Below are 23,265 nucleotides of genomic sequence, written 5' to 3'. Positions count from 1 at the left end.
AAGTAGAAAGGTAACTTGCTCTTTACCCTCCAAGGTAACCACTGCTCCACTGCTGTCTCAATAAAAGCTCGTACCTCCTAGGTGATGGTTACATTTCTCAAGACAGACCGACCATAGGCTTTTGGGGGTTAGAATCCTTCATGCAGAATGTTTTAGTATCTAAATCCTCAGAGTGGTCCCCACTGTAAATGGTGATATTACAGGATTGTATAAGATATTGTGAATTCAGTAAATGTAAATTCCTATTTCTTAACTTTTGATGTTATAGACAGATCCAAGTAAATGCTTCTAGAAGTTTTTTGGTTAGAGTAGTGTTTGCTTTCAAGTGATTGCTTTTTGCAAGCATCACTACTTCAGCAAAACTGAAAAGCAATTTGGGCCGTATGAGAAGTCATATTAAGTACTTAAGCACCGATTTTATGCCTGTCAAGTAACATCATTGTCTTCGGGGAGGATAGGTAGAGTGTAGTATCTCACAGTTCTGATTCTGGCTTTGACTTTCAGGGTTCTTTCACGCTTTCCAATGTAGAGCTCATTCTTGGTGACTTTGAGCTGTTCTCTTCGTGTAGCTGAAGGAGTTGCGGATGATGTTTGTAAGGATTTGGGCAGCTTTACAGAATCAATCTTTGGTTGCAAGATGGTTTGATAATGTTTAAAAATAAAACAAATTGGTTTTGTGGTTCCTCTCTTTGCTTTTACCTTCAGGTTAACTTCCTTATCTTCTGATTTTTAAAAGTTTTTTTGGTTTCAGTGGTTTGCCACCACCCTGCTTTTACAGGGCCAGTGAGATACATTTACACAGGCAGGAACTTGGTTGCCTTTGAAGAGTTATGCCTGGCACCTATTCAGGAAGGTTGTTTTGGGGAATACAAAGTGGCCTCTCCACATTAATAACGTGATCCTTAATTGCAAAAAGATTTATGCAGTTTTTAACTTTATTGTAGTTTCCCATCCAAGAGCAGACATGATTGTTTTGGTGACTTAGATATATTGAAATTCAACCTTGTAAATCCTAATTATTGTTTTGCAATTTGTAATGACATTTTTGGGCTGTTAAATCTGTTAAATCTTTTGGTACTTTAATTCCCTATTTTTTAAGTTGATGGAGTTTTAAAATTAGCTTTAAGATATTAAATGCAATTTATCTTTAAGGTATTGTGAACTTTAAAAATGGGAGAGGGAGGGGTTTTGTTAAAGAAATTATCACTAGCCATGGTGACAAAGGGGGCTTTTCTTTGGAAAGAAGATACATATCTGGAATTACGATAAGTGTAGGCATGGCCCACTTATTTTTCTTTCCTTGGTTTTTTAGAGTGAAGACATAGTCCAGAGAGGGAGGTGTAAAGCTCCAGGTACGGGCTAACTGCTGGATGGGTGTGCTCCAGGGGCATCTTTTTAAGCTTCTTGCATGAGGCCTGTTGTGCAGATATGAAAAAAATTGACTTCAGAAAGATGATGGCTTTTTTTTCTAATTAATAGGGTATAATTTCTTGTTCCTAGGAAGCTAGAAATATTTTCTAGCTGTTTCTCAACTCTCTCCTTAGGTAAAATTTTTCAAGGCAGGTTTATCTCCCAGTTGAACTAACTGTTCACTAGTTCTAATAGCTGTGAAAGGGGGAGGGAGCAAGAGAGAGAGGAAGGAGGGGAGGGAGCAAGAGAGAGAGGAAGGAAGGGAGGGAGAGAGGAGTGAGAGGAGCAGTACTCCACACATCAGCTACCCAGCTAACTTTCTTTCCTATTCCAATTAAAAACTGGGAGACCAGGTAAACTAGAATGAGCGTGAAGACAGGGTTTAATGGTTTTTACACAGATGATGTTGCCCTCCTGGAATCAGGATTTGTCCAGCATGCTGATTTTTTAAATCAGCACTGGAGTTTAAATACAGAATTATACTCAAGATCCAGAACTAGTTTGGTATCTGAAAATGTGACCTGATTTGACTGAGCAGTTTATTAGGTTAAGTTTATAGTCCCAGACACTTCAAGAGAGGCTCTGAGATTACACTTTGGTTTAGAGGGCTAAGCCGGGAAGAGGTCTTTTCTGTTGGTATCTTTTCGCTGATTGGGGGAGGAGACAACTGTGATTAAGAATGGGGGAGGGAATGGAAAACCTTTTAGACTTCAAAAAAAGGCATTACTTTTCCTCCTTTTCATCTTGTCATGTCCTCTCAGTATACCATATATGATAATTTTACAGGCAGACTAACTTGCATAGAACAATCACTAAACCTAATGCTTTTTGTCTTGCAGTGATTTTAGATTTGAAATAAAAAATTACCTACAATATTTTTAAAAGAATTAAAGAATTTATTTATTGATTTTTAGAGAGAGGGGGAAGAGAGGGAGAGAAACATCAACATGTGGTTGCTTCTTGTGTGCTCCCTACTGGGGACCTGGCCCGCAGTGCAGGCATGAGCCCTTAACGGGAATCAAATCAGCGATCCTTTGCTTCCTAGGCTGGTGCTTAATCCACTGAGCCACACAAGCCAGGGCTACAATGTTTTTTATTCTTTACTTTAAAACTCTCCTCCCCCCAGATATTTTTTCATTGCCTAGACTCTTATTGGAAACTCACAAAATTTTCTGGTTTGCTGTAAATTATACTCATCACATTTTTGTAAAAAAAACTCCTACAAAGTGAGGTGCCAGGGAGATCATTACCAATTTAGGTCAGTGTATTTTTACAGGTGCAAGGCACTGGATTGGGAACTCTAGGAGACCCACTAATTATAGTAGAAGTACTCAAATTATGAAGTGGAATTTAAGTCCATAAAGGGTTTAATCTAAATTAAGTTATTCTGGTTGGTTATTTTCAAGTTGTATCAGTTACTTCTTTTCTACCTTATATCATCTAGCTGCCAGAAGCTGGGGCGGGGGGTGAACATACAGTTCACTTAACTGTCTGAGGTTATGACTTAGATTTTCACTGTTCCTCATATAGACTGCTGGTGATTTTTAATGACACAGTTTCTTTTATAATTTAGTTGCAGGCTCTAATTTTCTCTTAAGTTCATCTAACTAGACTTCACATTTTACCTTTTAAAACAAACACATTTAGATTATGTGGGTGGAGGTATAAAACCACTTTACCTGTCATTGAATTCCCTGGTTACATCAAGATAGCCACATGCCACTTGGGTTGTTGTTTTTATTTCCTTGCTTAATTGTGCTTTTCTTTGCTCTTTCATTTTTGACAAAACAAAGGCTGTGATTTCTAGCATTTCTCTCTCAATTCAGTTTTTTAATTGCTTATACTAGGGGCGTCAAATTTATTTTCACCAGGGGCCGCATCAGTCTAGCAGTAGTAGCCTTCAAGGGGCTGAATGTAATTTCAACTCCTTAACAGTTAAGGTTTAGTTACATTTATACAGTCCTAAAATTATTTCAGCCCTTTGAAGGCAACTGCGAGGCTGATGTGGCCCCCAGTGAAAATTAGTTCAACGCTCCTGGCTTATGCTATTTAGACATTCTAAATGCAGGGTGTGCTATTTTTGATGGTTCCCTTTATCTACCCATCATTTTTTATGATTTGGGTTCTTAATGTTATAGCAGACTGATTGCATCTTCCTGCTTTGATATAATCATGCTTTGAATTACTGCCCTTAGAAAAGTATAGAATATTCACAGCAAAGACAACCAAGACAGACAACCAAAGAAAGAAAAGGGACCCACGAATATAAATTCATAATGAGGATAAGTAGTTAAAAAAAGGGTTGAGGGAAAGTTAAGGCTTTCTTTTGCAGTGAGCCATTGGTTGTAATCTTTCTTGTCAACTCTCTATTTCTAATGCATCCTTTATGGGGAAAGCCTGGAATGTGTTTCTTATTTAGAAATTAAAAACAACTTATGAGCATTTTTGTGAATAACTTTTAATCCTACTTTTTAATTTTAACACCTACATTTTGTATACCCATAGTTGTTTTTATCATCATTTAACTTTGTAACCCTTTTCTAAAATTGAGTGACTTGTGTGATTAATTTCTGCATTTTATACCCCCCCATAAGCATGTTGGATTGAATTATACTGAGCTGTCTTGTGACCTGCCTAAAGAAAAGCATTCTCCTTCATGTAATAACATTTCCATCTTGTAGGTTTTTTAAAGTAGTGTTGCTTTGTATATTGTAAGATGGATTTTAAAACATTACTCGGAATAAGTACTTCCCACATTTGGCTTGGTGAAAATTACTGTCAGGAGTGCACATCGTTTCGTACTCGGAGCAGTGCCAGGCTGCTCGATGAAGTCCATCACATTGAAGTACTCCCTTATTATAGATGTGATTCCTATTGAAATAGCGATGTAATTAAAAGCCATGTATTTTTAATGAATAATTAAAGCATAACAATAACTAGTGGGGATTTTTTTTTTAATTCGTTGATTCCTTTTCAAAGAAATTCTTGAACTAAAAAAATCTAATTCAGTTAATTGACTTTACACATTTACTCCTTGATCCAGGTATCTTTCTATAGGAGGAGGCACGTGACCAGCTCCAGTGCACACAGGAGAAACTAGGACAAACCTTCCAGTTACTTAACCAGTCCCAGCTTTGGTTATCATCCTCTACCTGTCTGGCAGAATTGGGGCTCGGTGAACTGTGTATCGAGTTGCACAGTCTCCTCTCACTTGCAACTTGTTTTTGCTTCCTTCCTAATAGGATGGAAGAGAGCTCCTGCCACTTGTGCCTCTGAAGCAGTAGATCAAATGAGGCAAGGTCTCTGGCAAAATAGAAAAGTAGTTCACTGCAATTACAGTTTTAAATTTTGAATGGTCAGTTTCTGCCTTCCTCGGTCAAATGCAGGACAGATGTCAGCCATGGTTACACAGACTAGAACATTTAGGCTTTTATACCTAAAAGCCTAAATGATGTGCCGCCTTTCGGTTTTTGTTTTGTTTTGTTTTGTTTTGTTTTGTTTTGTTTTGTTTTGTTTTGTTTTTTAATAAGTCCACACATTTAGGAGTTCATTCATTTACCTCTTTACAGGCTGAACATAACTTCTTTTTTCAAAGTTCCCTGTGTTGTTAGCTGAACTTGAGTGAAGTGAAATTATTGAGGTAAGGCAACCCTAATGATAAATGTGGAAAGAAGGGCTGTGAAATTTGGGAGCCTTCAGAGATGCAGTTTTAGAGTCATTGCCTAAATATTGAAATGCCACCATTTGTTGTTGGGAGGGATGTGGAGCTAAATTGAGAATGGGAGCACCACATCTGCCTTGACTGCTAAGTATATCCATCTCTGCTGCTCACCCACAATAGAATTCGTATGTCTGCATTCATTAATCCTGGTTTTAGCAAGTTTAAAAGAGGACAGCGAATGAAGAGGCTTAGTCTACATTTCTCTGTCCTTCTTTACCGGTTTGAGTGTTTGTCCCTAACAGGCCCTAGTTCTTTCTCATTATTAGAAAGGTCAAACAACTGAAAAGACATTATTTCCTAGTACTCTGTCATGAGGCAGAATGGTGCAATGCCATTTTCATTTTTAATTTCTCTGGCAAATTAAGGTTCAGAGTTAGTAAAGAAGGTCTGCCTTGTACCACCTAAAGAATGTCACTGAGGCAGCTGTTTTTAAAGCTGTACATTCCTTTTTTTCTCTTTTTTAAAAAAGATTATTTATTTATTCTTAGAGGGGAAGGGAAGATGAGAGGGAGAGAAATATCAATGTTTGGTCACCTCTCGTGCATCCCTTGCTGGGAACTGGCCTGCAACCCAGGCATGTGCCCTGACTGGGAATCGAACCTCGATCCTTTGGTTCAAAGGCCTGCACTCAATCCACTGAGCTACACCAGCCAGGGCAAAGTTCTTCATTCTGATGAGGGAGCACACTCTGCTGTCAACACATCAAGAAAGCAGTCCAGTACAGGTAGTGGTATGTGAGCAGTAAGTTTCTGGTGCCCAGTTCTTCAACCATCCTCTGGCCTGCTTCTGGTGGTCTGAACCAGTGGGCCTTCTTTTCCACTATTCTGAGGTTACTTTGTACCCAAGCACTGTGCTCATTGCTGTCTTTGGCACATGGAAACTAAGTTCCGACCAAAGCTAACAACCTAGTTCTCCCCCCCCCCCCCAATTTTACTTATTTATTTTCAGGGGGAGGAGAGGGAGAAAGAGGGAGAGAAACATCGATGTGTGAGAGATGCATTGATCGGTTGCCTCTTGCACACCCCCAACTGGGGACCTGACCTGCAACTCAGGTATGTGTCCTGACTGGAAATTGAACTGGCGACCCTTTGGTTTGCAGGCCAGTGCTCAATCCACTGAGCCATATCAGCCAGGGCTCAGTTCTTTTCAAAAACATTTTCCGTCCTAGCTGGTGTAGCTCAGTGGATTGAGTGCTGGCCTGAGAACTATAAGGTTGCTGATTTGATTCCTAGTCAAGGCACATGCCTGGGTTGTGGGCCAGGTCCCCAGTAGGGAGCACACAAGAGGCAACCACACATTGATGTTTCTCTCCCTCTCTTCCTCCCTCCCTCCCCCTCTCTCTAAACATAAATAAATAAAATCTTTTAAAAAACATTTTCAGACCATATAAGGTAAGAAGGTGAGTTTCCCCACCCCCTTCAGGTAGTATCAGATTTGGGGCATCCTCAAAAACTGATTTGCAGGGAGAGGAGTTTGGAAAATGTAAAACAAGTTTGTGTTTCTTCTGCTCTGTTAGCCACTGCTATCTTTATGGATTTGACACTCTATTTATCTGACAGTGCACATAGTACTGCTTCGCCAGGGAAAATCACACAAAACAAGCCTGGTGCATCAGCACTTTCATTGTGTGCCGGGCTGAGCCTCTCCTCACATGGTCACATCCCCCTTTTAATCCATTATTCCCATTCCCTTCCCCAGTCCTGCCTGTTTCTGTGGCACTTATTGCTGGTTTCCCTGAGCTCCTGTTTCCACTTTGTGTTTTTTGTGGGGCCCAGGAAGCTAAAGCTGTGTGTATTTGTGGATCAGACAAGTGCAGCAAGTTAATATCATTGACTTCTGAAGGGGAGAGTGAGGTGATGGCTGCGTTTAAGTTGGATTTCCTTCCAGAAATGATGGTGGATCATTGCTCTTTGAATTCCAGTCCCGTGTAAGTATTTTTGTTGTCTAATTTTTTTTATCATAAGCAGAGGAACTGGGTTGTTTTCTTTGTTATTTAATGAAACTGGTCCCTTTCCTTAAAAGAAAAATTGGGTGAGGAAGCCAAAATCCACACTATTGTTGTTTTCTAGTAGTATTATTCTGTCTTATTACTGCTGATTTCTCTCTTCAAGGCTACAATGAAGTTCTGTACATGAGAGGGTACATTTGATATATGACCAGCAACATCACCTCAAGTATGCTAGCCCCTCTCCCTTCAAGCTATAGGGTTTTTCCATATGATAGGTTCCAAGGTATTTTTTTAAACTATAGTTTTATTACTCTGGGTTGGGTATATAATTCAAATGATCTTTAGGGAAATTACTTATTTTTAATTATCAAATTCTTAGATTCATTACAGAGAAGACTGGTTAACTCATATCACAGAGGGTATATTTAGTAGTATATGCAGAATGCTATATTGACATCTAAACTATAATTCTGGATTTTAATTTTTTCCCCAATCTAATTGAAAATGCAACATGGTACATGATTTGGGAGATATCAGATGCCCCTTCCCCCAAGTTAGACCAATTTTGATGGACAGTTTGCCCAAATAAATTTTGAAGATGGGGGTGAGAAGCCTCATCACTTTGCAGTACTGTTCAAGAAGTGATGCTGCCATTGCATAGAACTAGAACGGTAACCTGGCTCTAAGTTACAGCTACAGGGAACCTGAATTCTGGGTTTTGTGGAGCGTACATTTCTAACTCCTGATTTCTGTTACTTTACCCAGGCTTCAGAGTGTCTTGGAACCTCAAATAAGTGAGTCTTAGGTTATTCAAAGCCAAGAATATTAAATGGTAGAATATTCCCTAGATAGCAGATGGTGGTTGCAAGTCTTAGAGTCTAGACCGCCATGTGTGAATCAGGCTACCCTGGGGTTGGTGTAACAGTGTGGGTGACAGCAGATTCTGAACAGCTCTTCGTGGAATAGTTCGGTGGCCCTCAAAGTTACCTGGCTTGCTTGTTTGAAGTAGATCCTGTACTTTCCCTCTAGTCTACAAAATAATAGTAATATAGGTGTCTTTTTATGAGAGTTCTTTACTGCTGAAATTCTGTTTTAGCAGCAGATAACAGGTGAAATCATAATGAATGCCATCATAAAGACTTACTACATAATAAAAATTATTCCCATGTACCAAATATATGATCCCTAGAAAAAGGACTTTGTGGCTCAAATTATCTTTCATTCTAACACTTTGTATGCTTTGCCATGGCCTATTGTTCAGCCCTTAGATACAGCATTTTCTATTTCCTCAATCTTATTTTCTCATCTTTTTTTTTAAAGATTTTATTTATTTTTAGAGAGAGGGGAAGGAAAGGAGAAAGAGAGAGAAGCATCAGTGTGTGGTTGCCTATCACCTGGCCCCCACTGGGGACCTGGCCGAGGCAACCCAGGCATGTTCCCTGACTGGGAATTGAACTGTCAACCCTTTGGTTCACAGCCCGCACTCAATCCATTTAGCTACACCAGCCAGGCCTATTTTCTCATCTTTTAAGAGGTTGGACTGATACAGCATCTCCTGAAGTCTGGACCATGGAACACTGCTTGGATGTTACCTGGAGCATAAAAATGTAGATTCCTGGCCCCGTGCACAGATGTTCCTATGCTGGAATAGGGCCTAAGAATCTGTTTTTAATAATGTCCCATGTGCTCAAAATACTTATGTTTCTCTCCCTCTCTCCTTCCCCCACTTCCCTCTAGAATATAGTTTTCATGCACACTAGAGTTTGATAACTAGCAGACTGAAAATAGGTCATTCTGAATAGAGGTAATCAGGGTGTAGACTGTTACATCATTTCTCCCCAAGTGCATTGGCATCTGTTTTAGTTATCCAGCTTCACAAAAGCTTTTTGAGGTTAATTGGGCATGGGCTATTGCCCCTATTTTACAGATGAGAAACTCAGTTGAGAGGGTCAAGAACTGACTTGCCAGAGTAGAGTTGGTGTCAACTTTGGGTCTACAATGCAAGTTTAATGATAGACTCTTTATTTTTGCCCCCTAGACTAGGCCTCAGGTGTCTTTGAGCAGAGTTACCCATCAGTTCTCATTATTGTAAGTCCTCAGGCCCAAGCAGATACTGTATACCAAAATACGCACCACAGAGTTAAGGAGAAGAACGTCTGAAGAATGGTGTGTGCTTACCATCTTTTTATTGGATTCTAGGCTCTTTTACGCTTGTGCGGCTTTAGCAGGAGGCCTGACATCGGTAGTTTTCTCTCTGAAGTGATACTGCCTAGGAATGTGATCTAGCAGTGTATCTTATTTCAAAATTTCTCAAAACAAAATTTGTGGAGGAGCCGGGGGACCTGACCCCTGGTTCCTGTTCTTACTCGTAACGGTGTCCTTGCTTCTACTTTGACCACTCTTCAGCTTGGTCTGGATTCTCTTAACTTGGCTTGCACCATAAGACATGGGTGTTCTCTGAGGGTTGTATCTTAAGAGGTCTTTTCTCTCAGCTCTCCCATTAATGCTTTTCTGATTCTCAGCTCTCCATATGTATCCTGTAAGTGTCCCCCTGAACTGTATGACGTTGTTTTAAAAATTATTCATTGGGCATCTCCATGTGAAGGCTTCCCCGCACAAAAACAGTCCTTCATATAGTCTGTGCTAGAATCCAAGAGTGAGTTCTCCTCCACCTCATATCCTTGATGGAGTGATCTCCAAGTTTAATGGATTTGCACCACTCCCTCCCCCCATATTTTTTAGTGTTGCTTAAGACTGGTTCTTAATCTCAGAGTTAGTTTTTACAAGAGATTCCTGATCTTCATATTTTGTCACTTTTATTTCACCCTATTACCAGATGTCTTTTAAAAGGTAAAATCTTGGAATAAAGTCCAACAACGCTTTCAGTATGACATGGAAAGCCCCTCACTGGTTCTCTCCAACTTATCCTTTATTTGCATCAATTTTCTCTTTTCCTAATTTAAATGTTTTTATACTCACCCGTTTAACTTTCTCAAGTGCTTTTTCTACCTGTGTGATGTTACCTCAGTATTCTTTCCTAAGTCCTTACCTTCTCCTCCTCACCCTTTGGGCTTTCATATCTCCATGCTATGTAGCACTTTTTTCCCAGCTGCTTAGTCTATTCAGCTTACATTCTTGTGCCCTGCTCCCGCTCCTTCAAATAAAATAAACTGTATTAGCCACTTTTCCCCACAGAACTTTTATTCATTTGTTAAAGCATTTGTTGAGTATTATAGTTGCAACCTTCCACTTATTCAGGGCCACTGCCTCCAGGGCAGAAATTGTTCAGTCCCCCTTTAATAGACCCTTATAGTGTGTGGTGCCTGGCACATTGTAGGAGGTTGGAAAATACAGTTGAATGAATGATAAGTCCTGTGAGATTTTTTTAATAATTAGAGATGACTACAGAGATAAGTGCTCTGGACATTATCTCCATACCTTGGGGAAGGTCAAAAACCTTCACAAGCAGATTGTTAGCTATTTTATTGAGTGGTGACTTAAAAACCTTTACTTACAGCTTTTTCCAACTAACAGTGGAAGAGCTTCCTTTATCCAAATGAAAATTACTTCCTTCCAGCATAGACACATTCTGTTTTGTTCCCACTAGAGAACAGCTGGTAAGTCTCAGGCCAGGGCCCTTTTTCCTCTAATGTTCCTCTGTGCCACTTTTTCCATAGCACAGTATGTGAGCCAGCAGGACCTGTCAGTAGGGCTGGGTGGTGGCTGGGGTTTGGGATGCAAAAAAGTATTTATGCCTTCTGGGAAGTGGAGTGATTGGTAAGTACCTGGAATTTCTCGGTTTATAAATGAACGAATAGCAGTCAACAGATCATGAAAAGAGAGGGAGAAAATGGATAATGAAAGGGTTTGGAAATGATTTTTAAACACATGTGAAAGCAGTCTTTAAGGGTGTTTTTGTAAGGACACTTGTGGACTGGGCTATAGTGTAATCAGGAACTCCTGATTTCAGGAACAGCTGAAAGACTTGAAACCTCTTTCCGACTCCGAAAACATGTTCTGCTCTCTATATGTGCTGCTGCTTCTACTCCTCACCTACCTTATAACTTCAGGGGTACAGCATGGCTTTCTTTGCCTCGTGCCTGCCCTTCTAGTTTGTCTTCTGATTCTTTACTCCATTTCTCTGTCTCTGTCTTTCATTGAGATATAATTAACATAACAAGATTTATCCTTTCAAACTTCATGATTCGGTGAGTTTTACTATATCCACAACTGTCACCACTAATTGCAGAATATTGTCTTTCTTTTTTAAGAAAATTTTAAGAAATGATTTGAGAGAAAAATAACCCCACATTGATTTGTTACTCCACTAAATCGTGCATTCATTGGTTGCTTCTCTGTACCCTGACCAGATATCGAACCCACAGTATTGGTGTATCACTGGTGACGCTCTAACCAACTGAGTTACCTGGCCAGGGCCCACAACATTTTTGTCACCCTAAAAAAGAAAACCTGTACCCATTAGCAGTCATTTCTCCCTTCTCTCCTACCTCCAATTCCCATTCCCTGGGCAACCACTTAATCTACTTTTCTGTCTCTGTAGTTTGGCCTATTCTGGATATTTCATGTAAATGGAATCACAATATGTAGCTTTTTGTGATTAGCTTCTTTCATTCAGCATGTTTTAAACTTCATCTATATTGTAGCAAGACTCCTGTTATCTCTTGCCACTTGTCCTTTTATCTTGTCAACTTAACTCACACTATCTCTAGTCGAACCATTTCCATTTCTGACTTCACCACTGTTTCTGTTCACCAATTCTAGATTCTTTAGAGCATTGCTGTGCAATAGAGCTTCCTGTTGATTAAAAATGTCCTCTCTGCTGTCCTGTGCAGTAGCCATTAGTCACATGTGGCTAGTGGCTGTTGTCTTGCTCAGTGCATCTGTAGAGGAACTTGGTCAGGCCTATCTTTCTGTTTCAAGCATAGTCGCCATGGTCTTAGGTTTCTGGCCAGCCAATGGATCAGATTAGGGGATGCCCCCCCCCCCCCCGCCCGCGTCTAGTCAGCTGGGGGATGGGAAAGCAGTGAGATTGAACATCAACTGTTCCCTGATAGGAGAAAGAGAAGAGAGTTTATCTTTAGAAATTTTGATGTATGCTTTGAAAATAAAGCTCTTTGTTTTCCCTTTCCTGTTTCTCTTCCAAGTTGGTTCTCTGTTCTGTTTTCCTATAGCATGTTCCATGAAGAATCGGGTAGTCAAGGCAGCCTCTGGTCCCGATTTCTCAGTTTTTCATTTTTAATGATTTGCCAGTTGCTGCCATTATTGCTTCTGCTGTCAGAAGAAGAACGTGGAAAGAGGTGGGTTAGTGCCATGCCTCTTTCCTAAAACACTTGCTGCCTTCCTACTCCCTTCTTCCCTCACCGCTGCAGACCATGCTTTTCCTTTCATTCATCTTATTCCCGGTTCAATACCTTCACATAAGGTAAGAATTTTATAGACTTGCCTTTTGGAAATCACAGGTACGCTATAGACAGTTCTTCAAGGGGCCGCTGAATTCATTGGCTCTTGTGTAGGTGTATTAAATGCACCCAACTCCAGCCCTGGCTGGTGTGGCTCTGTGGATTGAGTACTGGCCTGCACACCGAAAGTCACAGGTTCAATTCCCAGTTGGGGCACATGCCTGAGTTGTGGGCTGATGTTTCTCCCCTCCCTTCTTTCTTCCACTCTCTCTAAAAATAAATAAAAATATTTTAAATATACCTAACACCACATCACTGATCCTGAGGAGCCCCCTATCAGTGGAAGGTAAGGCACATATCCGAGAATGGATTTAGTGACATGTAGAGTAAATGCCATACCTGAGCCATGTGGGGGTCCTTGGCATGTCACACTAGGTTTCTCATCCCAGGTGACTTACATGCATATGCAGTGGTTCCTTTTAACTAAGGACAATATGCACACTGGAAGGTTGTAGAAGCTTGAGGGTGAAGGAGCATTCATTGTTGCTCATCTCTTTAGACACAATAACCTGAAGTTTGTGGCTGCTTGTTCATATACATAGGTATACATGGTTGCTTCTCCCTTTTTTGTGTTATCTCTAGCTGATGTTGTTACTTTTATTTCTAACTCTGTCTTCATGTGCTCCAGTGAAATGTTTTTCTTATTCACTGATGTACATAACATCTAACACAGTACCTGGCCTGTGTAAGGAAGTGCCCAGCATTTACTGGAGGAAGGAACAAGCCAGTGCATAATTACAGTGGCATGGTACCCACAGTGTCTTGAGCCTGGCCTGTTGATTTGCCGTGCTGTAGAAGTGCTCCTCAAACCGATGGAGGACTGTGTCCTGTCTCCCTCCTTCCAACTTGTAAAATACCGTAGAAACAGTTGAGTAGAAAATAAAGTGTACATTTGCATTTTGTGTCTTTTTATTATTAGATTGAACATTTACAAAATTACCTGGTCTAATTGCTATAAAAGTTCCTAAAGAGTTAAGTTTGAAGATTGCCTCTGGTCCTTGGGCACTTTGGGCAGTAGTGCTCTTGGGGATTCTTCTAATGAACTGGTGTGGGGGTGTTGGTCGTGGAGTAGGTGGAAGGAAGGCACGGAGAAGGATTTAGAGAGTAGAGAGAGAAAGAAGGGTGTTTGTCTCTGATGTTGAGTCTCCAGTGAACTTTTGGGTAAACCACCATCCACATGTGTTGCCTGTGTTTACAGTGATGTAGAAAGTTTAGGAACAGCAGACAAATGCAGGCAGAAGGGAGGAGCTGAAAGCAGTTGCCTGTGATATGTAATGCAAGTTGATGAAACCGTAACTCTTCCCGAAAACAGCTGTCAGCTTCTTATCATCAAAACATATTCTGAGCCCATTGGGAATTTATGTTAACTCTCCCTAGAATAGGAATATAGTTAAAGACTGGCAACATTTTAAATACTTTATTTATTTTTTAGAGGGGGAGGGAGGGAGAAAGAGAGGAAGAAAAATATCGATCGGTTGCCAAGCCCCCAACTGGGGACTTGGCCCACAACCCAGGAGTGTGCCCTGACTGGGAATCGAACCTACAACCTCTGGGTTCACAGGCCAGTGCTCAGTCTACTGAGCCATACCAGCCAGGGTAAGCTTAGCAACATTTTAATAAAATATTAAACTTGGTAATTAAAGTTGTTGGGAGCAGGTTATATAGGGAGTAACACTCATTGTTTCACTGGTCATAGTGCATTTTAAATTTTATTTCATTTTTTAAAATTAAGTTTATTGGGGTGACAATGGTCCAGATTGTATAGGTTTCTAGTGAAGATTTCTGTGGTACACGATCTTTATATTGCATTGTGTGCCCACCACCCAGAGTCCCATCATATTCTGTCACCATGTATTTGGCTTCTTTTACCCTTTATGACAAGTAGGTTAATCCTGTGACAATCAAGTAATCATAAGAGATGAGAAAGGCTCTTTAATTTGTGCTATTTATCCTTCTTCATGCACAGCATTCATTTTTATCAGTTAGTTGCTTAATAGGGGAATACTTGAGAATGAGAACAAGAAATTTCTCCCATCCCATCCCACATTGAGTGCTTACATTGAACCAGGTGTGAGTACAAGAATGAACAGGAAATAAAACAGTTTCTGCATTCAAGGAGCTCTAGACTAAAGCTAGAGTATAGGAAACCTTTACAGGCATACTGACACAGAGTTGGTCTGTATTAACAGCTTTTGATAATAAGTTAATGCCAGGTTAATGAGAATAGTCATTGTGGGTGTTCAGTTATAAGAGATTTAGGAATTAAAAGACAGAGGTTGAGCTTCTTTCCTAGATTCATCATTCTCAAGGATCTTCAAATACTATTAAAAAGATAACAGTGGTGTAAAAAGTGTTGTTTTTCCTTTAGCGAAAACTACCGTTTTATTTAGGATTGAATATTAAAATATGGCAAATCTGAATATGATATGATTCTGGGTGAAGCAGCAAACACTAGTAGAAAAGTTAATTATGCTGACTCTTTGGAATTTAAGTTGTTACCAGTATATGGTAAGATCTTGAAACACTGTAGAGAAGGCCTCTGGTCTGTTTTGGATGGTAGAAGTACTTGCAGTACAAGAATCCCCCTGGGTTCTCGGCAGTTGCAGTGGTAGCAGTGAAGGTATTCAAGTATGAGCATTACAAGTTTGGTGTGATAGGATTGGAGGAATTTGTGTTGTAATAGTTGCAGTTGGTAAGGTAATTAACTGGTAAAGTTAGAAAAGTAGCATTAAATTGGATAACAGAAACAATAAAAACAGAATGGTGACATCATTGCTCATGTTTATATAATATTTTGTAGAGTTGAAGAGGCAAAGTTTTGTTTTGGTCTAGGGCCTAACTCAAAGAACACCAGGATTAGCACGTGAGACAGCCATGTTCAAAGACCAACATTCTAGTCCTTAGCTTAGGCCTTGGAAATCAAGTGCTTCTGTTCTAATGCTACTGAAAGAGAACTTTTGGCCTATCATTGTATTCATTGAGAGTCCTGAATCTTTCCATAATCAGTAGTCTTTTGTGATTTTTATGTGTGTTTAAAATTATTAAACTTTGCTTTAGGAACTTTGCTTCTTTAAGCTCTGAGAATTTTCATGCTAGATAAGGAATAAGCGATACTCAGTTTCTTAATTAAACCCCAGGATGTTCTAATCAGAATGGTGACTTTAGTTGGGGATCTAATTCTAATGTAGGGGTGGGGTGGCCATGGTGAGAGAGGACAAGGGAATTCTGATAAATTTAGTGAAAGTAAAGGAAGTAGAATCTTTTCCCCTTACTTTCTCAGAGAGTAGTTGAGATCTTTAAAGCAAAGAAAACTCCCTCTGGAAAGCAGCATAAATACATAATATTAGTTTCATTTTATCTACTGCAGCTCAAAGAAAATGAACGGCACCCTGGACCACCCAGACCAACCGGATCTTGATGCTATTAAGATGTTTGTGGGCCAGGTCCCGAGGACCTGGTCCGAGAAGGACTTGAGGGAACTCTTTGAACAGTATGGTGCTGTCTATGAAATCAACGTCCTAAGGGATAGGAGCCAAAACCCTCCTCAGAGCAAAGGTGAGGGCTTGGGTTTTATGTGTGATTTTTGTCATGTGCATGCTCTTTCATTGCCAGACTGTTCCTCTGATCATATGGGGGGGGGGTCTTATTTTATAGTAGTTTTATATTCCAGTTCATACATGTTTTGTGGCTTAAAAATAAGGTGACTTCATGAGGATGATTTGTAAGTTGCATCTTGGGTTGTCCTTTGTGAGAGTGCTAAATTCAACAGATAGACTCATGTGAGTATCTCATTTGATCTTAGAAATGAATAGACTGACAAAAATTAAGTTTAAACCAACCACACAAGGTTTTCCTTAGTTGGCTAAGGTAAGCTGAAAGAAAAAGATTGTCATGTAGCCATGCATTTCTGTTAAGAATATATAGAGGCCTTGCAGCATGACTTAGCAAGTAGGAGGGAGGGGCTTGTTTGTAGATGACCTGTTTGCTATGGCCTATAAAATGAACAGGAGAAGAAAGGCTGAGCTGCTGCCAGAAATACCCAGCAGAGTGGAAGTTTCATAGGATTGATGGTAGATGAGGCATGAGCTTTGTCCCAACACACACAGACATACTCTTATTTTTCCAAGGGACAGATTCAGAGTAATTTTCTGGGAAAGCTGTTCTACAGTGCAAATGTGAACAAGTATGATTGTCATGTTTGAAACTAGTTTTAATAACAGGATCTAGAACCATAAATTATTTTCTCTTTTTGGCATAGTTAACCAAAAAAAATTAAGTATTGTACTGTTTTTAAATGACTGGCAATATAATGTGCAACAATTTAAAATCTTAATTGCACAGTGATTTTGAAAGAACAATATGTCATATCTCATGGACTATGGACACAGGATTTACAAGATACACCTCCTCCCTCCCATCCCCAGCAAAGATACAAAAAACAAAACTACAGATCTCAGTCAGCACCATGTGCTGTTAGAAGCTTAATTATATTTGATGAGAACCAAGGGTCCAAAAAAAGATACTAAGAGGATCTTGCTCTTAAGTCATTTTATAATTTAATAAGTGATAATTATTTTGAGGTATATGGTAAAATTGGCTACAAAGTAAGGAGTGGTTTGTTCTAAAAGAAAAGAGTTTCTGGTAGATAAAGAGCCACAAGAGTTCAAGGTCCCTGTCTGTCTTGTTTTTAGCTGAGTGCTCTTGCCTAGCACACTGTCCCATGCGCAGATGGCTTGATACTGTGAGCTTTGTAAGAGAAGTCATCTTTCCCAAAGAAGTTACAGGAACAGCTAAAGGAGAATTTTAATAGAACTAAGAGACCAGGCCCTGGCCAGGTAGCTCAGTTGGTTAGGGCATCGTCCTGTTAGACTAAGGTTGTAGGTTCTGTCCCTGGTCAGGGCACATACAAGAAGAAACCAATGTCTGCATAAATGAATGGAACAAGTCGATGTCTTTGCCCCTCCCTCCCTCCTTCCCTCCCTTTCCCCTGCCCCCTCCACTTTCTCTCAAAAATCAATAGCTAAAAATTAAAAATAAAGAACTAAGAGACTATAACAATGAAGTGCCTAGAAAATAATGGTGGTTTTTTTCTCTGCTAGGTTCTGTGTCTCTGTCTCTGCCATCTTTATCTCTCTCTCTCTGTTAATTTTAATAAACCCTGCCCTTTTTAAGTTCTGATGAAGGATAGGGCAAAAGTAAATTTACAGTTTATATGGAAAATAATACAGTAATAAATCATGATAGATATGTGTTTCTCATACTCATAGTTGTAAACTTTCTTGCTCCAGCCCTGTATGTCCATGCAGGACTGCCTGCTGTAGGAATTTCTGTTTTCAAAGGACCGGTTTGATTTTGTGAAATCTTGTTTATTGCAGGGTGCTGTTTTGTTACATTTTACACCCGCAAAGCTGCATTAGAAGCACAGAATGCTCTTCACAACATGAAGGTCCTCCCAGGGGTAAGAAAGCTCCTACTACTAAGTGGAGCTGGTGGTTTTGACACATGGAACATACTTATATGTATCAGGCACACACTGAAAACCATTTTGGGGGAAGGGTGACTGCCACAGGAGTGAATGTAAAGGGACCTTTCAGAGAAGATAGGCTGAAAGTAGTTCTCTCTCAGCCAGAAGAATTTTGACTACTTGATGCAGTGTTCTGTGCCGGTATTTTGTGGGGAAGTCGTGAGGTAGTCAGACGTAAGTTCAAGAGAACTCTTATGAGCTCTAGTTTTGGCATTCCTTTAAGAGTCCTCATACTTCTGAATGCCTTCAGTCTGTACAGGGGTAATACTCCTGTGTTTTTCTTTTTAGATGCACCATCCTATACAGATGAAACCCGCAGACAGTGAGAAGAACAATGGTAAGCAAGCACGTAGTCTTCCCCGCAACCAGGTTTCTTCCTGCCTTATTTGCTGTTCTCATGGCATCTGGATTGCATTGTGTGCTAAGTAATTTCTTTTGGGGGTAGAATTGACATGTAGCATTATATTAATTTTAGATGTACATCCTAATGTTTTGATATATATTGTGAAATGATCACAGTAAGGCTAGTTATAACTACATCCATCACTGTACATGGTTACCCCCCAAAAAAACCCACTTATGTTAAGAACTCTTAAGATCTACTCTCTTAATAGCTTTCAAATATGTAATACAGTAATAACTATAATTTCCACGCTGTACCTTACATCCCCATGACTTATTTTATAACTGGAAGTTTGTGCCTTTTGAGCCCCTTCACCCCTTCCGTCCACCTCTCACGCCCCATCTCCAACAGCCATCAGTGCATTTTCTGTGTGGCCTTGGCTTTCCGTTTCCTTTTAAGATTCCATGTATCAGAGAGATCCTGCTGTATTTGTCTTGCCCTGTTTGACATGTTACACTTAGCATAACGCCCCCAAGGTCCATCCATGTTGTTACACATGTTAAGCTGTCCTTAAAAAAAAAAAAGATTTTATTTATCTATTTTTAGAGAAAGGAGAAGAGAGGAAGAAAGAAACATCAGTGTGTGATTGCCCGTCTGTGTGTGAACACACACATTCTTTTGAGTTATTCATCAGTGCGCTCTTTGGTTGTTTTCATGTCTGTTGTAAATGCTGCAGTGGACACAGGTGTGCTGTATTTTTTTGAATTAGTATTTTCTTTTTCTTCAAGTAAATACCCAGAAGTGGAATTGATGGATCATGTGGTAGTTCTAGTTTTTATAGGAGCCTTCCTTATTGTTTTGTATAATGTTTGCACTAATTTATATTCCCACCTACAGTGCACGAGGGTTCTCTCTTCTCTACATTCTCACCAACATTTGTTATTTACTTGGCTTTTTGATAATAGCCATTCCAACAGGTGTGAGATGATTCCTCATTGTGGTTTTGATTTGCTTTTTCCTGATGTTATATATTTTTTTAATCATAACCCCTTATCAGGTATATGATTTGAAGATATTTTCTCACATTCATAGGTTGTCTTTTCAGTTTGGTGATGATTTTCTTTGCTATGCAAAAGTTTTTGGTTTAATATAGTTCCACTTGTTTGCTTTTACTATTGTTTCCTTTGTTTTTGGAGTCATATCCAAAAAGTCATCACCAAAACTGATGTCAAGGAGTTTACCACCTAAGGTTTTCTTCTAGGAGTTTTATGGTTCTGGGTCTCACATTCATATCTAATCCATTTCGGTTAATTTTTTGTGTATTATATAATACAGTGGTTCAGTGCTCTAAGTAATACCATCTAAATCGTCTATTTTTTTTTCCTTTAAAGTAAGTGTGATAAATAACCGAGGTAAATAGAGTGGATAGGGAAACATTACAAGGACATTTCAGACGAACTGGATTTTAAAAAATTGATTATGTTATTATAGTTGTCCCAGTTTCCCCCCTTTGCCCCTAACGCCCACTCAGCACCCCCTACTCTCTCAGACAGTTCCCACACCATTTTCATGTTCATGGGTTGTACGTAGGTTCTTTAGCTACTCCATTTCCTGTACTGTACTTTATATCCCATGGCTGTTCTGCAACTACCTATTTGTACTTCTTAATCTCCTCACCTCTTCACCTGTACTCAACTCCCTCCCCACTGGTCTGGGAACCATCAGAATGCTTTCCATACCCATGACTCTGTCTCTTCTTGTTTGCTTAGTTTGTTTTTTAGATTCAGTTGATAGATAAGTATTTATTGCTGTTTTATTGTTCATAGGTTTGATCTTCTTTTCTTAAATAAGTCTCTTTTAACATTTCATATAATAATGGTTTGGTGATGATGAACTTCTTTAGTTTTTTTTCTTGTCTGGGAAGCTCTTTATCTGCCCTTCAATTCTAAATGATACCTTTGCTGTGTGGAGCAATCTTGGATGTAGGTCCCTGCTTTTCATGACTTAGAGTGTTTCTTGCCAATCCCTTCTTGCCTGCTAAGTTTCTTTTGAGAAATCAGCTGACAATCTTATGGGAATTCCCCTGTAGGTAACTAACTTCTTTTCTCTTGCTGCTTTTAAGATTTTCTCTTTATCTTTAACCTTTGGCATTTTAATTATGTGTCTTGGGGTGGGCCTCTCTGCATCATCTTGTTTTGGGATTCTCTGTGCTTCTTGTACTTGAATATCTATTTCCTTCACCAAATTAGGGAAGTTTCTTTCATTATTTTTTCACACAGACTTCCAATTCCTTGTTCTTTCTCTTCTGGCACTTCTATGATGCAAATGCTGGAACGCTTGAAGTTATTCCAGAGGCTGCTTACACTGTCTTCAGTCTTTTGGATTTGTTTGTTTCTTTTTGATTTGTGGTTTTTTGCTTCCTTCAGTTCCAAATCATTGATTTAATTCTTGACTTCATCCATTCTACTATTGTTTCCCTGTAAATTGTTCTTTATTTCAATTAATGTATCCTTTGTTTCTGACTGGGTCTTTTTTATGCTGTTGAGGTCCTCATTAAGTTCCTTGAGCATCCTTATAACCAGTGTTTTGAACTTTGCATCTGATACATTGCTTATCTCCATTTCATTTAGCTCTTTTTCTGGAGTTTTGATCTGTTCTTTCATTTGGGCCAGGTTTCTTTGTCTCCTCATTTTGACAGCCTCCCTCTATTTGTTTCTATGTATTAGGTAGAGCTGCTTTGACTCCGTGTGTTGGTAGTGTGGGCTGATGTAGTAGGTGTCCTGTAGGGTCCTGTGGCACAGCCTCCCCTATCACCCAAGCTGGGTACTTGAGGTGCGCGCTCAAGGTGGGCTGAATACACCCTCCTTTTGTACTTGAGCCTTGATCGTTGTTGGCAGATCAATGGGAGAAATTTACTAAGGTCAGTCAGTTACAGGAATTGTCTATGACCACTGACCACCAACCACTCCCGTCCTTGGAGGATCACCTGTACAGGGGCAGGGTGGTGGTGCTCCGACAGGGTCTGTAGCTGTCCACTGGGTGTGCAGGCTATGGTGTTTCATGGGTGGTGCAGACCAAGGTCAGCCCGCACTGTGTTTTGCCCCAGGGCCACCCTGCCTGAGCTGTAAAGCATTCTGGGATCGTTGTTACTTGTGCTGGGCTTGGAGATTTCCAGGCAAAGGCAAGTTGTGAATCTAGGCTGTTTGCTGCTAGTTGCGGGCCTGGGACCTCTTAGCAAGAGGTGTGGGAGTTGGGGGCTCACTGAGGCCAGCTGTTGCTTGTTTGAAAGGATTTAAAAAGTTGTGAAGCTTGAGCGAAGGCCAGACATTCATATGGAAAAGCAGCTTGGTGGGCTGGTAAGTTGGGTGGGGCAGAGTCTTTGGAGATCACCCAGGTGGGTCAAACAGTGTTAGCCAGGTTGATGGCTAGATATGGCACCTGCCTGCCTGCTCTGTGGCTGTGTGGGGTGAGAGTTCAGAAAAGGGACAGTGTCCTCTGCCTGCCTTTCTGTCTGAGAAAAAGCTGTCCCCCAGCTCTCACCTTTGTTGCTAGATACTTCAGTTTCTCCTGTATCCCAATGGTGCCTTTCAAATTGCTACCCTGGTGCTGGAGCCCAGAGGGAATGAGTCTGAATAAGTCTTGTGTGTAGGTTCTTTAAGAGGAACTGCTTGGGGCTCCAGAAGTTTCTTCTATCAGTCCCCACTGATTTTTGCAGCTAGAAGGTAGGGGGGCTTATTTTCCTAGCATTGGAACCCTGGGCTAGGGGGCCTGCTATTGGACTGGGACTCCTCACTCTGAAGATATCCCTCCCGAATTTTTATCCATCACTTGTGGATGCGCAACCAGCCCGTTCCACATCTCCACCCCTCCTACCAGCCTAGGTGGATGTGGTTTCTTTAGTTCCATGGTTGTCAGACTTACATTCACCTCATTCTGACAGTTCTGAGTGATGGTTTGAAATTTTGGTTGTAATTTTGATGTGTTTGTGTGAGGAGGCTGCCCTCTTTACTGTGCTGCCATCTTGACTGGGTGTTAGAATGTTCTGATCAGTTTAACTTCTTAGGGACTGAAGTGAAGTGAGGAATGAGGAAGGAAGGAAGGAGACCCTTAGTCCTCAAGAGGACATTTAGAAAAGGAAAGTGGATAGTTGGACTTTCTGAAAGGTGTGTCCTGTTTCTCTAGTCATATCTATGAAATGTGAAAACTCATTCTTTAAATAGTAGTAGTTTTGTTAGTAAGAGTAGATATTACCAAGTGCTGGGTAGGAATCTGAGCACTATGCATTTAATTAATAATAACTACAGCTACCCTTGAGGTAACTCTCATAAGATCACAAAGCTACTGTATTTTATCTAAGTGCTTTCAGTGATAACTTTAAGATACCATTGTTTGGAGGAACAAAGTATATCTTAGAATCTGAAAATGGTATCAAGGCACCAGAGCCAGGGTTCAAACCCAGGTGGTCCTGACTCCTGACTCTCTGGGCTACTCGGTCTCATATAATAACGTTCAAACCTTCTGTGTTTTACTCTCTCAGCAGTGGAAGACAGGAAACTGTTTATCGGTATGATTTCTAAGAAGTGCACTGAAAATGACATCCGAGTCATGTTCTCTTCATTCGGACAGATTGAAGAATGCCGGATATTGAGGGGACCTGATGGATTGAGCCGAGGTGGGTACATTTTTAAACTTTTAAAGATGCTCCTCTTGAATTTGGATTTTCTGTTGAATTGGACCAGTGGAAAACAGCAATCTCCAGCCAGTGTGGCTGTGTCATGATGGAGAAGTTGGGTGTGGTGTTACATGTCTAGGTCCTGTCACAACTCCTACAGTTTTATC

General features: G+C 40.2%; 1 protein-coding gene across 23 annotated transcripts in view; it reads left to right on the top strand.

The window, feature by feature from the left end:
• The window catches only part of CELF1 (CUGBP Elav-like family member 1), a 78,169-nt gene that overhangs the window by 32,222 nt on the left and 22,682 nt on the right, over positions 1–23,265 (top strand). For 7 of the 23 annotated variants that reach the window (XM_037166238.2, XM_037166226.2, XM_037166231.2 and 4 more), the window contains 6 exons: positions 6,907–7,058; positions 12,272–12,397; positions 15,927–16,114; positions 17,935–18,017; positions 18,372–18,420; positions 22,964–23,098. In XM_037166238.2, coding sequence (XP_037022133.1) covers positions 6,988–7,058; positions 12,272–12,397; positions 15,927–16,114; positions 17,935–18,017; positions 18,372–18,420; positions 22,964–23,098 — 652 coding nt within the window. In that variant the 5' untranslated portion in view covers positions 6,907–6,987. Of the gene's footprint in view, positions 1–1,312; positions 1,353–4,979; positions 5,051–6,906; positions 7,059–12,271; positions 12,398–15,926; positions 16,115–17,934; positions 18,018–18,371; positions 18,421–22,963; positions 23,099–23,265 lie in introns of those variants that run through there. The other 16 variants (XM_037166233.2, XM_037166232.2, XM_037166229.2 and 13 more) reach the window with 9 other exon arrangements.

The sequence above is a fragment of the Artibeus jamaicensis genome, unplaced genomic scaffold (genome assembly GCF_021234435.1).
Source record: "Artibeus jamaicensis isolate MK-2021 breed Jamaican fruit bat unplaced genomic scaffold, CSHL_Jam_final contig_797, whole genome shotgun sequence".
NCBI classification, from domain to species: Eukaryota; Metazoa; Chordata; class Mammalia; order Chiroptera; family Phyllostomidae; genus Artibeus; species Artibeus jamaicensis.
The sequence above is the reverse complement of the archived record's forward strand: the minus strand, read 5'-3'. Positions and strand labels throughout refer to the sequence as shown.